General features: G+C 44.8%; 1 protein-coding gene across 1 annotated transcript in view; it reads right to left on the bottom strand.

Moving 5' to 3' along the window:
* The window catches only part of GAD1 (glutamate decarboxylase 1), a 175,718-nt gene that overhangs the window by 35,724 nt on the left and 123,781 nt on the right, over window positions 1-16,213 (bottom strand). The window contains exons 7-11 of the mRNA XM_078681587.1: window positions 15,534-15,646; window positions 9,829-9,944; window positions 9,639-9,718; window positions 9,382-9,436; window positions 6,657-6,773 (exon numbers count right to left, since the gene is read on the bottom strand). Coding sequence (XP_078537713.1) covers window positions 6,657-6,773; window positions 9,382-9,436; window positions 9,639-9,718; window positions 9,829-9,944; window positions 15,534-15,646 — 481 coding nt within the window. The remainder of the gene's footprint in view (window positions 1-6,656; window positions 6,774-9,381; window positions 9,437-9,638; window positions 9,719-9,828; window positions 9,945-15,533; window positions 15,647-16,213) is intronic.

Genomic DNA, 16,213 nt, shown 5'->3' on the forward strand with positions numbered 1-16,213 from the left:
TCGGCTTGTTACTACGGCCACTTGCTTATTTTCTTTACCGTGGCTTCGGCCGCCATAGTTTATATTTGTTGTAAATCACATTATTTTCCCATTCAATCCCCCCACCACCTCCCACATCTCCCGCTCCTCCAGCTCTCCGAATGTAACTGCCAAGCTCAGAGGAGGCACATTCTCTTGAGCAGGCATCCGTTCCCTGGTGTGCCCCTTCCTGGCACAGCTCCCCAGGCCTCAACGATGAAGATTCAGGAAGCACAAAGCACTACACGGGGCTGGTGAGGAGGAGACTGCTGGAGCGATAAGGAAAGATGTGCAGACACTGCACGGGCGCAGAGTTTAAGGTACGTATTTTTCATTTTTCGTTCGTTGCGTCTCTCCTGCTCAAGGAAACGGCCATGAAGCTCAGCACAGGGGCGTAACACAGGCCCCCGCAGCCCCCGCGGTGCGGGGGAGCCCCGCAGGCCAGGGGGCCCCCCCGGCCTCACTAGTCTCAGCAGAGGAAGAAGACGGCTGCAAGCAAGGCAGCATTGCAAGGCTTAGGCTAGCAGATAGTAGCGGGTTAAATAAAACACTCTGACTGGCCTGGGGCGTATTAACACAGCCTCAACCCCCCCCCCCCCGGCAGCCCCCGGGCCCCCACGCTCCAAGGGCCCCTTCACGTCTGTCGTCTCGGCAGAAGACGAATGCAAGCAGGCCAGCCCCCAGCCAGCCAGCACACCAAGGAGGGACGGTGCCGGCCTGTATTTAAACATTAGGGGCGTATTAACAACACAGGCCCCCACAGGGGGCCCCCACGCTCCAGCCAGGGGCCCCCTCACTCTCAGCACAGTAAGGACCTAAGACGCAGCACGTCAAGCCAGTTAGCCAGGCCAAACAGTCCGCGCACCGACGGTGACATGCCTCTATTTTTTTAAACTCTGATTATGGTGCCGTGAAGTGCACACGCCCTGCCGGCCTGCCCGAGCCTTTAAATGAATTAAATAGTTGGTGCGCGCGCACTGCGCTGGCAGGACGGCTCTTTGTCTTCACAACAACATCATTTAAAATAAAACGAATGGTCCGTGCTCGTGGGCGTGGCCTGTGACGGCGCGCAGTTGTCTATGTGCGTCTGCGCGCTGCGGTCTTTAGGGTGGGGGCGGTACTCGCCTCGTGACTAATAGTGCCAATTTTGTCATGCGCATTATAGTGCGTACAGCGCATGGCTTTAGAAGAACAAAGAAGCAAGAACCAGAAGAAGGGTGCAGCCGCCGTGGTACTAAAGAGTAGTACCACTAGTACTACTAGCCCCTTGTCTGATGGCTAGCCCCTCGCCCAGTCAGTCGCCCCCTGTCTTCTGCTGCCCAGTGTGCCCGCCCCGCTCGCCTTAGCTGCAGGCCAGCCGCAGGCCGCCAACCAGGCCGCCAACCAGGCCTAAGGTGAGCGAGTATGTCGTCGTGTGTGTGTGTGTGTGTCCTGCTCAGGACTCGGAGTCTGTCGGACGGAAGCGGAGGACCAATGATAAGGAAGCCTGCCCTGCCCGTCAGTGTCCGCAATGGTGCACTCAGCCTCAGGGCAGAGCGCAGGCAGCATTGGTCATTCGTGACAGGTGCCAGGTGGTATAGAAATATCCCTCGTCTTAGCACTGGCAGGGCTGGGCTCAGGGTTGTAGTGGAGAGCCTCAGCCTGGATGTCAATGAGAGATGGAGGGGAGGGGGGGATGAGGGGGTGAACGAGTACCGGTCCGGACCGGTAGTACTGGTGCTGAGCCTGAGTGAACGAGGGACACATTAATGAAATAGTGCATTTGAAAGGGTCAAACTAAAAGATGGATGTTTACACTAATGACAAGCATGCAGAAGCAAATCAGGTGGGGGGGCAGGTTGTAAATTGTTTATTGGCGCCTCTTCTTGAATTCATTTTACATATACATATTTGCAACTTTGAAGCACAGGTGCTGGAAACTAGGTGAAAAGAAGTCACAAGAGAAGGGCACCATGAAAGTCAGAGCATCAGTTCAGGGTGAATACTACTGGTCATACCTGTAACCTAGCTGCACCGCACCTGTAATGTTTCTGTTGGATGCTGTCTGTAACTTTGTGGTCCTAATTATAGCGCAGATCGCAGTGGAGTAGGTGGGTGGAGGGACGGGCGGCCAGCTAAGCTTCAAAAGTGTTTTCTTGTACAGAAGGGCCCCTGACCTCTGACCTTCCCTTGATGTCTTTTATTCCAGGAGCGGGAGAGGGTGAAAGGAGGTGAACAGGCGTGCACATGGAATGCCGATGCTGTGACAGACCTAGAGTCGTGAGGGGAGTCGTGGCGCTCTTTCTAGACAAATCTTTCTACCGTTAACATTAAATGCAGGGAGGGAAAGGAAAACTCTTACATAGGCTAGATTTCTGGGTGGTAGGACAAAGTGGTACATTGTCGGCCGGCCGCCGGGGGGGGGCCTCCATGTGCTTTGCATGGGGGCCCCCTCAAGTTTCGTTACGCCCCTGGCTCAGCACCTTACATTATTACGGTGAGAAAGGTGCATAGCAGAGAGTCTTAATTATTCTATGCAGGTCAACCTACGCAAAACTATATGTATTTCTGTTCACATACCTAGGTATAATAGGCGTTTGCATATCTGGTACAGGTAGATAATTGTTCTTCGGAGTTTACCGCCTAACACAATGTCGTATTCTTTTGTGCCATGGTGTTCAAGGACTTTACACATTCCCAGATCTTTATTGAAAAACACAGTGCTCTTTTGAGTGGGGCTCGCTCCAAAATAGTTACAAATAGAAAAGAAAGTGGCTCAGAAGTAGTTTGCTAATAATTTTTCCATTGCATTCACGTGGCAGGCGACATCCAAACATTTCTATATTTTATACAGCAAAGCCATAGTCTTTGCTTATTTATTATATGCAACTAACAACCATTCACAAAGCCAATAGCCCTGGCATGTTGTAAGTATAATGTTATTGCATTGCAAATGTTACTTGTATCAAATATCTGGATGCAATTACAAAAGAAAGAAAAAAAACAATGACATTTACAATGACAATAGCTCAAAATAATGTCAGTGCAAGGCCTATTGCATTGTAAATGTTTGTTACTATTGGTGTAAGCAGTGCAGCGTTTTTAAAATCTCTGTAATAGTTTCTGTAAAAGATAACAATTTGAAGTGAGGGTTACATATTTATATACATATAGAGTGACAGAGAGAGAGCACTGTCAGGCTAACGTCTGCTTTCAATCATCCAGAGAAGGGTGATTTTTACTTGGAATTGTACATATCAGATGATTAAAAAAAAATCCTCTAAAATGGAATACTTTCATTTTATGATTTACATAAAATGAAAGTAATTAGTAAGACGCAATGGCAGAAATGAGAGTGTCAAAGAAAAGGCCATTGGGCAAGAGCCACATTTCAGAGCGAAGACTAGCCTAAACTGGTGGCCATCTTAGCAGTACGAACATATCAGTGTTTGAGGTGAATCGTGCAACTAGATTAGTAGAATTTTAAAGTGACTATGACCTCGAGTACAGGTGCTTCGGACAATCGTGGTTCCCATGAACCCTTCTCCAGAGATGTTGCATCTATAAGTGTCTCGGGGTTTTCAATCCTTCAGAGGTTTCTGTGGGTAGATACCAGTAGGGGAAATGTTTTTATATTTACAGGAAGGAAAAGGTCTGAAAAACGCTATGCTTCATTCCAATTGAGCGACTCGTAATTGGAGGTATTTATCCCATTCAATAAATAACGATCCTGAATGTGTTGCTATTTATCGATGGGATAAATAACACCAAAATACCGACGCATTCATAATCAAGGCCCAAGCAGTCGTGGAGAAGCAGGCATGATTGCAAATAGGAATGCAGGCATGATTGCGAATAAGAATGCAGACCTGATTGCAATTAAGAATGTAGACAGGATTGGCAAGGCCTGAAGATTCCTAGTGGTGATTCCTAGTGGTTGTCCCCACAGAAGACTCCGCTGCACAAGTGCTTACAACATACAGCCTCTTACACAGGACAGAATCTGGGCTGGAAGGACCTGAAGCCCTCAACTGAGAATGTGCTAGGCACATCCGCTGTCCTCCTTCAATGTGATAGAAAAAACATTCCTTTTTTACAATAAACCTCTAAAAGCTTTAAAGACATAAGAGCATCATAAAGTGCGCAGATCCAAAAGCTAATAAAACCACCCAAGCTGCCTTGCCGCTGGAAACCAGTGCAAGGAAGATAAATGTTGTGCCCGTAAATTAGCCACAGATGTGAGCATAAGCAACAAAGAAACTTGCGACAACCTCTTCAATTTCTTCTCGAACAAGATGGACAAAACTGAGTTATTCATCCAAAAGCTCCGCGAATGCTTCAGTTGGAACCGTTGTCGTACCAATCCAAAGAAGTATGGTCTAACTTACGAGTCCAGACTGGGAACGCGAAGCAGCCCTGGGAGTTTTCTTGGACCAGCCCCTGGGAAGCACAGCCTGGCTCTGTGAGGCTTGAAACACTTGTTTGCTGCTTTTGTTACTGTGTGTCGATATTGCAGCACTGCTCAAAACCAGGCCCCCACTGCTCCAAAACTGTCCCCCACACTTCCATCTTCCTGGGAAAACGCCTGATGCCTGGTACGGCCAGTCCAGCCCTGCTAACTTTGATATGCTAACCAAGCATGCTGTAGAAATTACGATCCCAGCAATTGGAACCCTCCTTCATCAGACAAAAATGGGTAAAAACCTTGCCACACCTCTAATCCTTTACCCCACCCAAATGGCCAACTCCTCCCTAATCGATGTGTTCTGCCCAACTGCCAGTGGCCAGATTACCCCGCTTCTGAATAAAACAGATGCTGACCCCATCGACCTTAACAACCTATGACCGACCTCCAAACCTACCATTCCTACCATTCCTAGCCAAACTACTGAAAACTGTGTAGCTCATTAGCTCAGCAAAAACACAAAGTAAAACAACCTCTTTGAAGACCCTCAACACAAGAAACAAGTTTAACGCGTGCATGACCAAATTTAAAACAGAAGTAGTGATCTTCAGCAAAAACACCTCACCGTGGGAATCCAATTGGTGGCTGGCCATACTCGGTTCAACACCCATCACCCTTGCCAGGCACCTTGGAATAATCGACAGCAAACTGGACATGACTGCACCAGTCAACACTGTCACTGCATCCTGCTTCTACACTCTGAAGATGCAGATGAAGATCGTCAAAGGCTCCCAAACAACACTAGAAAAACAGCCACCCTTGCCATAATCAACAAGAAGCTGGACTACAGGATCCCCTTCTGTGCCGGGATCACCAAGTAACTCACTAGTAGACTACAAACCATCCAGAATTTGGCAGCCAGACTCATCCTCAACCTCCCACAGAGAACTCACACGACACCTCGGGGAGCTCCACTGTCTCCGGATACACAAACACACTCATTTTAAACTCCTCACACAAATACACATTCAAGTTAACAGCATAACCTAACCCCACCTACATGGGGCCGTATTATGCATTGTCATTGTTTGCTCCCTATTAGGATGCATGCGCTGCCCCCAGGGCAGCCACGAACTTGCGCTGCCCTGGGGGCAGCATATGCATGTGAAAGCATGGAGCTCTGTGTTTTCCCAGTGCAGGCAGCATCTACCTGCACTTTTACAGGGGAATGGAGATTCTCTTGCAGGCAGGTGCAGTCAGTGACTGCACCCGGCAGCAAGGGGATGTCTGGGGGTCCCTGGGGGCCCATTTACCCCCTGCAGAGGGCTACTTTTCAAGAGGCACACTGACAGTGCACCACCTTATAAATGGCGCACTGTCAGTGCGCCTCCTGAAGGCTTCTTTGCCTCTGCGCACGTGTCTGTAATACGGAGCAGCTGTAGAGTCAAAGGAATTCCCTCATTTGTATAGGGCACGCCCCTACACAAATGAGGGAACATCCTCTGAAGGTAGTGCCGGTGCTTTAAGTGTGCCAGCGCTATTGGTATTAGTAAAGGGGATGCACAAACATCTGTGCCCCCTTCTGTAATACCAAAGTGCACCGGGGGCAAAATTGTCAAAAGTGACAATTGGTTTGGCTTTTGTAATGTGAAACAAATGGTGTTCAACAAGCTCCATGAACACACAACTCATATACATCATGGGCAGCAGCAGTGCAAGCTTCCCTATCAGACAGAAGTTACAAGCTTCTTTACTGAACTACATAGAACAGGTTCAAAACGTGAAACAACTGTGCAAGATTTCTGGCACTTGATAAATAAGCACTCACTCCAGCTATCCATGTGCTACCCCTTCTGTGCATTACTCAAGGATGTTAACATATTTTCAGTATACTAAAGTCAAAACAATTGGCAGTGCCAAGAGGGTCTCGTTAAACGCCTTAGCACAGATCTGCCAGCTGGTTGCTTTCTCAGTGCACTCATCAGTGATCATGAGGTGATCTCCATTGACTTCTATATGTGCAAATGATGTTTTTTTGTAGGATTTATTGTTTTTACGTTTTTTAATCGTGGCTTGGATGTCTACTACCAAAAGCACGTTTGACGCTGCATTCAGCCCTTTGTCAATAACATTATATGCCAAAACTGCAAAGATGGCGGACGCTATACTTGGATTTGGTGTAACAATCTTTACAAGTGCAGATCTTTCTTTTTATCAGTGCCCACTGGGCCTAATATCAACCACTGCTACTTACATCAACGTGGAGCCAAAGATCATACTTTTCACATATGTCTGCAATCTCGTGAATTGGATCGAAGGCGCCATATACAGTTGTACCCGCTGTGGCATTCACATAGAGTGGCACTTGACCCTGCAACATGAAAACACATTTTAAACAGGTAGATTGTAGAGATATTAACTGAATTATTTGGAAATTGTTTTTTTACTTGAGACATTTAAAAAAAAGGTTTCATGTAAGAGAATTAGATTAATGTGCGTACATAGCATAGTAATTGGCAAATGTGTTTAAATGTTTAAAAAACATGGCTAAAATATTTTTTGTGAACAAAGACACCACAGTCATTAAAGAGCATATGTAAAGACTTAGGGCCTGATTCCGATCTCGTTCGGAAAGCATACCGAGAGTCTGACCGAATGAGTACGGTGCATTTGAATGCATCCGGATACGATTCAGTTGGGCTCCCATTGACTTCAATAGGAGCCTGTGTTTCGAACGCGAACACAGGCTCGAATTGACAAAAGGGGGGGTTGGGGATGAGCGTGCAACCTGGTGCGGGCACCCCTTGGTGTCTACCACACTGTGCATGGTTGGGAAAAAGAGACCTATGGGGCCGATTTGGAGGGCCCCTGGTGAAGGGGGCCAGCTATGGGCCCCCAAAGACCCATTCCAGAAGCCTTCTTGAACCAGGCAAATGGAATGGGAAAGGCTGTCCGGATCGTTCATCTGACTTGCTTGCTTGCAAAACCTACTCAATAGTGCTGTACGAATCGGCTCCAGAAGGCTCTATCTCTCCAAATGCCTTCCGGAACCGATTTGGTCAGTGCTACGGCTTTCCAGGCATCGTACTTGGTCATTTGGAACTGTGAACGATTCGGTCAGAAACAAGAACTCCAGATCAGTTTAGGCTATTCCAAATCGGATTTGGAGCCCTTCTGACTGAGATCGGAATTGGGCCCCAAGCGTTAAATCCATGCAATGAGATCAGTGACGTAGAAAGAGTGCTATGGGCCCTGCTGCAACCAAAGAAAATGGCCCCTGCAATAGTAAAATACAGTCATAATTGAAGTGCAATGGCTGCCTAACATCTTGGGTTCATGTTGTCACTGGACCTGCTGCACTAGTGATAGCTACACACGTACATAAGTTAATATTTCACAGCATAAACTGGCATGCATGCATTATAAAAAAAGACACTGACATAGATGTTTTTCTGGTGTGGGGTTATCTATGAGGTTTTCTAAATAGTGGCTTAGTAAATGAAAAGAATATGCTGACAGGAAGTGAAAGAGCAACCAGCAGAAGCACTCAAGGGCGTAACTACCATTGGTGCATCATGTGCAGTGGCACCTGGGCCTAAAGCCCGGAGAGCCCAAGGCACCCTGATGATTGCTGTATTTTACAACCCCAATAGCAGTCAAAGGGTCAATTTTCGTTGCTTGCACCAGGGACCAGAGCCTCATTGCTACGCTATTGGAGCTACCTGGGCACTGAAGCCACCCACCATAATTACATACCCCTACTAGATGTGACACAAACAGTTTTCGTAAAAATCCACATTGCCGGTAGGTCCGCCATGTCATGGCAACAGAGCAGACCAATAATCTTTTTTTGGTTTTCTAAGACAGACCCCAGCACCAGGGGCTTGTATCCAGAAACTAAATAAATAATGTCCCTGGTGCACGAGGAGGTTTTTTGGCATTGCTCTGTTATCTCTGCCAGGGACCTCTGTTCCAGGCATGGTGGTCTTGTGCAGGAAAAGATACCATGATAAGCCCAACTCTCACTAAGGGGGGCCTTCCAAGGCCATGCAAATGGTGGGCCTGTTGCAGCTAGCCCACCACTAGGGTACTTCTGACAGTGGAGGCGGCTGAGGGTCTACAGCCAGAAACAAAGAAATTTGCTTTCTCAAAACGAGGTAGTGGAGCCCAGAGTTGGACAGAGAAGACTTCTACTGATTTTTGGCAGATGCCGTGTTAATTAAGCCTCGGCAAAGTTTGCAGAGCTCCACGAAGTGACAATAAAACTCAGCGGAGTTCTGCAAGCCGCAGAATGCGGCGCAAACTGCCATTCTCGCTGATCTTCCAACCACTTGGGTAGAAATTCTACCCGAGCGGCAGCTCGCACTAGCCAACTTACCTTTGGTGATTGCAAGCGGGGAAGCTGATCTTCCTGCTGCTCGGGTAGAACTTCTACCCGAGTGGCAGTTCGTGCTCGACAACTTACCATTGGCGATAACGAGAGGGGAAAAAACTGTGCTCCGCGTCGCATTTTTCTGCACTTTGCGAGCTCCGTGTAGCGCAGAGTGCAGAAAACTTCGCGAAGAGGAGTTCACCACCCAGGATTAATCTTAACACCTACTTCTAAGTGTGCTCCCTCATCTCGATTTCTGTTATTGGCCTTGTTCGGAATTTGTTTGGATTGGATTTTAAAGCCTAAAATATGAAACAGATGCAAGCTACAATTAAAGAACAAATGTTTTAACAAATTATTTTTCTTGTTAGTGCACAGGGATATTCTTGCAATCTGAAAAATCCTTCCTTTACCCAATTGAAACTACAAAGGAAAAAAACGATGGCATTCATGTGTACTACATGGTAAACTTCTAAACTAAAGGTTCTACTGTTAATTGACTGCCAAATCTCTCGATATATGAACGAGGTGTTTATGGGGAAAATGTCAGTTAAAACTACACGAGTAAAGTGGTATTGTGCTGAAAAATATGTACAAGGTGGCACACCTGTTCCTTAGCTGCTAGAATTTTTGCTTCCAAATCAGCTGGTATTATTTTCCCTCTGTAATTAAATGAAGAAACAGACAGGTATGAAAAGAATGACAAACTACACGATAAAACATTGGCCACGGAATAAATAGTTTGAAGGTACATTTCCAATAGACCATTTGCACCTTGGCGCACGGTTATTGGCCTATATTTACAGGTAATAAAATATACTTCACAAACATTCATGATACAAACACTTGCATGCCCAATCTTACCGTTCATTGCATTTTATTAAAATCACATTCTCCGTACCAAATCCAAGAGCCGCGCCTGCTTTCTTTATTGAATAGTGACTCTGAAAGAAAAAGAAAAAAAGGACCGGGCGTTTTAGAAAGAAGTGTTACCGAAGGATAGCACAATCCACTACCAAATATTACCAAAAATGTCAGCACACAAAATACCTACATGCTCTGACGTAAAGAGGACCAGGTTAGGGACTGCTGACATGCCTTTGGACTTCACGGCGGGGAAGTATTTGTAGCGAGCCGCCATGATGCCGTACATGTTGGAGATAGCCCCGCCTAAAAAAAAGCCAATGGGAGGCATTTTAACAGAGTAGGGTGTTGAGGGAAACAGATTAGAAACCATGCATCAACTGACACGCTCAAAGTACATCTTGAGTCTCCCGTGAACTGTTAGGCATTAGAAAACCATTAGGAGCTGTTTTGAGAAATCACTTGAGGAAGTAAAACTGTCAAGGACATGTTGAAGGGCAGACAAAGTACCTATCTTTAAATGAGGCTAAAGAGAGTGGCCTTGGGAATTGTTGTGCGTCCCTTTAAAGTCAGGTAAAATACTGTCTCAGATGTTAGTGGAAATTATAATAGAAGGTTTGTAAGAAGGTTATTTTTCTAACGGAAGCAAATTTAGCGTTGTTGAAAGAAACTTGTGGGTAGTCAGTAGAAAAAATACATGTTATTGAACAGTTATAGTGCACATCAACTAGGATCAGGCAATCAACACTGAATTACTCCATTAAGCGTAACATTCCCTGGAATCATTCACGTGCCACGAACCTTCTTCACAGCTGTTTAGCATAAAACTGACTTGAGAATCGACAACTATGTTTATTAATATATCTGTGGCGAGTCAGTGTCAACAGCATAATTTAGGGGTTTTCTGCAGTGTGAACAAAAATGTGCTTATTGCGTGCTAGCGTTTGCAATGCTCGGAACTAGCACTTATTTGGAAAGACCGGCACATAATTATGATAATCCTTCCCACGATGGCGCTGTGTGTGTCTTATTTTTACCAGAGTTTATTAGTGGAATATTTAACTATGTATTATGTCTTACAAACATGATAAGACTGGGATTTAAACCTACATTTTAAAGTGACATGTGAACAGTGCCAGCTGCTTTGGACCCATGTGAAATACTTTAGGTGGTGGCACAAAATGTTTTTGCAAATTAAGTAGTGGCTACCCCATACTTCTAAATCTTTATGTCAGCTCAGTTTCCAGTCTTTCCTTTCTGCATGAAATGTGGGTCATCCCTTCAATGAAAAGCTTAGCGTATTGTGAGTTCATGCCAAATTGTAAAGCTGTGTTAAAACACCAAGGGTGTGATTACAAGTTTGGCGTTGCGGCGCCAGATATGCCCACTGCTGCACCACCAAACCCATGGTTGGGCTGCCAGCCAGATTACGAGTGTTTCTCATGTCTGGCAGGCTTTTTTTTAACGTTCCCACAGCGATGCGGCCGAAAATGGGCACCACAATGAGAACACCCATAACAGTTCATGAATGGCATGGACTGTAAAGTCCATGCAGTGCAGGAACTAGGGTGCATGCACACAGGGGGGCACATGTTGAGCCCCCCTGCATGCACCCCACGGGCCAGAGGCACAAGGGTTTTCTCTTCGCCACAGTTTTCATGGAGGAGGAACTGCCATGAAAATCGTGGAGGAGTTAGTCCAGGCTAAAAACACCACACAGGTCCAAAAGGAAGGCGAATAGCCAATAACACTGGAAGATAAACCTGCCACTGATGCAATCTAGTAAACATCACATAGTGTATACCGGACATGTACACCTATATGGCCCACAACACATGGTTGGGATATCTGAGGGACAACACTTATCGATTTACTACAGAGAACTTCTCACATGTCACCAATTCTTGTTTATTGTTATGTTATGTTCCCCCCTTTTCTTTTAAAAGTTCTATCTGTTAGCAAACACATACACAGTGAAAGCAATGGCAGGACCAGGCAGGCCACGCCTAGGCCAGGAATAGCTGGAACATGCCCTTAGCGGCACGAGCAATATTGGGGAGACTGCAATAGCAAGATTGCATACTATAGGGATACAACAGCAAAACCAAGAGATTGACTCTAATTGGCCAACATGAGTAACACCCTTCCACTAGGCAGATCATTTAAAGATGCTGTTATGCTTTTATGTTCCTTACGGTCAAAGATATCTTATCTAATGTATTTACTAAAGCAATCTTAATGTGCTCCAATTGACTATCATGTAGAACCCATGTGCAACGTGTGATATTATAACACGGAACATTTTCAAAAACCAATAAAAACAGATATAAAAAAAAAATCATGGTGGAGAGTAAATATGATTGATGGGACCGCGGCAGTCCTGCCAAGCATATTGCTGCCTCTACACCGCCACCAGGGAACGGCGGCTGTGGTGAAGCAATGGCGGTCCGGCCGCCCTAATTGTAACAGGGCGGAGGGAAGACCACCACCACTGTGCCCCCACGAGTGTAGCAGCCCGTGGACCACCAGACTCGTAATTGAGCCCTAAATCAACACTACTAATGTGAGTTATAGAAGATCTAGGAAATGGTTGAGACGATCATCACATTTTAACACTCTATTTATGAAAAAATGAGAAGGAACAACTTCAGTTCAGTGACAGGTGAAATTGGGGCATCGGGCACCCCATGCTAGAGGTAGATTGCGGCAGGGTCAGACTGGTCTATAGGGGAATCAGGCATTGCTCGTGGTGTGGGCCTTTTTTCTGGCTGTTTGTGGGCCTGTTTTAATGCACTAGGCCAGCTCTGAACCCAAAGTGGCTCTCATCCTGTTTTAACTGTGGAGTCAATCAGGAAAATTGGTTGATAACAGGTGGGATCGTCCCTATTTCCTTTCTTAAAAATAAGGATAAATAACAACTTAAACAAGAAAATGGGATTTGGGTGGAACAGGCAGCATCAAGAATATTTGTGACTAAAGGTGTATAAAACTTCAATATTATTTCTAAAAAGATCCATTGTCATCCCATCTGGACGATGCAGTTTTCCACTGGGACTATACTTAATTGCATCAATAACCTAAGAAAGGTTGAAGTATAATTTCTTATCAAAATTGAGTGTAGCCATCTGCTGTTATCCACCCTTTTAGATTTGTATATGCCAGGAAAATAAAACATACCTACTATTCGGATGGAATATGGCAATAGAGCGTATCTGAAGATGTCACAGTGCAATTAACCTCCTTTCAGAAATCTGTCATATTTTTCGAACACCGGCAATAAGTAAATTGTCTCAGTCCTTTTTCCTAATTTAGGCCTTGCGAGGCCTAATAGCATTTTACAAGCCCCTCTTTGTAAATTAACTTCTTCTTAATCCCACGGATAACGTTTCCAGGCTAAGTATAAATTATGAAAGGCACGCAGCAAGGTTTGTCAAACTTGTTCACATTTACTTTATTGTGACAGGACCACCAATGTATCAAAAAGATATTGAAGATGTCTCCTGTAATGGACTCGCACGCAGTTAATACAGCTACTGAATGCACATTGGCCTCTAAGCATATACATATATAATTCATTGAGCCACTGATCATCTGCCTAAGAACAAGGTTCAGACTAAATTGTCCCACCTCAATCTTCTTCTATCTTCTACTTAAAGTTTTTACAGGGAATAAGTACAGGGTCATACCTATTCTTTGAATTACATCACGATCACATTGACTGGTATTAGGGGCATTAGACATTCCACATTACAAAGATTCCACTTTCAGTCAAGTTGCTGGGAAAGAGCAACTTATGGGCTAAAAACCAGCCATATTAGCGTGCACATTTGTATTAACACCCACAATAAACAAGATTGGTTTGTCTAGCAATTATATAATTTCCCGAATGTAATATTCATTTGCCATATAAAATGATTTGGGGATTCTTCCAAACCTATTAAGTACATCTAGAGGAAGAGAGTCGGTGGTTTGAAATAGTCTTTAACAGTGCTTAACATCATCAAAATGATCATTATAAAAGTTGACAATATAAAAAAGCGCCATCCTATTTAAACCACATTTCAAGAAATTGGACATTATGAATTTTATGAGGCCTTTCAATTAGAACACAACCATTGTTACAGGCAATCCATAGAACTAAGACCCCACCCTAGAATGTTAAGATTTAGAGGGAGACTCTGGGACAGTAAAGACGCATAAGCATTTATATGTTCATTAAGGATTGATCAGATCTCTTGTAACAATATAACATTGAACTGAAGCCTAAGACTTATCTATTCTGCTTTCTTTATCTTTGCACGGACAACAGCCTTGTTCCAAGAACTTTGTCTAATACCATTACATTTAGACTCAGCCATAGTTGTAACATGAGACAGTCACATGTGCCACAGGTTGGATGCTATTATTTATATCTTTAGACTCATAGCAAAGATCATTTACAAGCAGCCAATCCAGTTGGTTAAGAGAATCGAGGGAGGAGAACCTGTTGGATAATGGACAAAATGCTTAGGGTAATTGTTTTCTTCCCCCACTTACTTGGAACTCAAACCATAAACGGTTATCTGCCGTACCCCCATCCAATATATACTGAGTGCACTCCACTATCCAAAACATACTGGTTGTCCACATACCTGATTTAAGGCAATCCTAATTTCCCGCCCCCTCTCAAACTATGGTATAAACGTACACCATACCATGGTTGTATTGTAGAAATAACAAAGGTGTTTGGATTTTATTATTATGGAGACCTTTGACCGGTTGAACAATAGGTGATATGGGCCTATGCTTTAATAAAGAGAACAGCTACAGATCTTGCTAAAGGCCCTACACTCATCTGTGTATTACGATTTACGATAATTATCTATGTAAAGTACAATGTAATATATGTCACACATATGGGCCAATTATGATGGCGGACGGACTTGAGTCCGTCCGCCACCATAGAGTAGGAGGGACCGTCCGCAGGGGCAGCGGCGGTCCCTCCATACAGATTAGGATGTGACCGCCAGGGTGGCGGTCACATCCTCTATTTTTAACATTGCGGCGGGTGGAGCTTCAAGCTGCACCCGCCGCAATGTTAAAAATGCATGCACAGCACTTGCGTGCACAAAGCAGCAGGCACCGCGCGGTGCCTGCCGCTTTGTTCACGCAAATGCAGGGGGGTACCATAGGTACCCCCCATGTGCAACCCCCACCCCCCCTTCAACCAGGGGGCCCGCAACGGGCCCCCGAAGGCAATCTCCGTATGCTTTTCCACGGCGGAAAAGCCGCCGTGGAAAAGCATACTTTCTACGCGATCATAATATGGCTGGCGGTGTCTGATAGACACCGCCAGCCATGTTATTGCTTTTCCGCCGCGGTCGGAAGGCGACCGCGGCGTAAAAGCTGCGGACTGAAAAACGATCCCCCAGCCATCTTAATCTGGCGGGGGGTCTTTTTCAGTCCGCAGCGGATTTCCCGCATCCTCCGGGCCGGCGGTGGCTTCCGACGGCCCGGAGGATGTGGGAAATCCGCAATCCTAATGAGCCCCATAATGCCTATAGCACAGATTTGGGCATGAAGAAGCAAAAACCTTTTGGACTGTGAGAGCCTGGTTTATCTCTCCCTTGTGTCCTATTGCAGACTCCATCTTACTTAAACCAGCTGATGTGGCAAAGGATAATGTTTCTTAGTTAGACCAGGGAGAGCAGTACGCATGACTGCAAAGACAAACACAGCACATTCGTGGTAATGTTAGTTCACCAGCCTGTCACCTTATTTGTGAAGACAACTTCTAGAGTCAGGTTGTGCACCGAAGCAAGGTACGTTTATCACAAGAATAAAACACATATAATAGGGTGAATAAAGGTATTCTACTCCTTCTAAATCAAAATACAAATGAAGGTTGGAACTCACCAGGTGAGAAAATCCCATCGCCTTCTGTGTTTGACCAGCCAATAATTTCTCTCATTTTGCGAAGAGTTATTTGCTCCATCAAGACGAAAACTGGCGCAATTTCATAGGTAAACCTAAAAAACCAAAAATCAAGTATATACGATTATCATAGACTTAGTATGCAATATTGTACGGTAATTCACAGGAATCATGCATGGACTATATTTATTTTTCAATGTTCCAACAAGCATTTTTTGCTGCATTAATGTAAGATTTTAATGGTAATAAAATAGGATACTAACACTTTCAATGTAAAAATACATTATACGAAAAGTATAACCACAATGCTAGTTTCTGAAGAATGAACAACGGAAACGCCATGTGGTACTCGTCATTATCACTATATATGTCCCAGCATAGAATGGGTTATTACCCGATTCCAAAGTCTGTAACAGCAGAAGGCATCAGGCAGTTTACCACAGAGATAATTACAAATATTGAACTATGTCTTCCAACTCTAAATGTAATTATTTATGTGGCCTTATCTTGGTAATAATTCCCAAGGGCAATTTTGTTTCAACAATACCATGTGATCAATACCTGACAAAAGTAATTACAAATGATGACTTTCTAATTACCAATTACAAATAACAAGAGTGCAGTCAGCTGTTATATCCAGCCACTGCAGATAATGACCATCT

The sequence above is a fragment of the Lissotriton helveticus genome, chromosome 3_1, assembly GCF_964261635.1.
Source record: "Lissotriton helveticus chromosome 3_1, aLisHel1.1, whole genome shotgun sequence".
In the NCBI taxonomy this organism is placed as follows: Eukaryota; Metazoa; Chordata; class Amphibia; order Caudata; family Salamandridae; genus Lissotriton; species Lissotriton helveticus.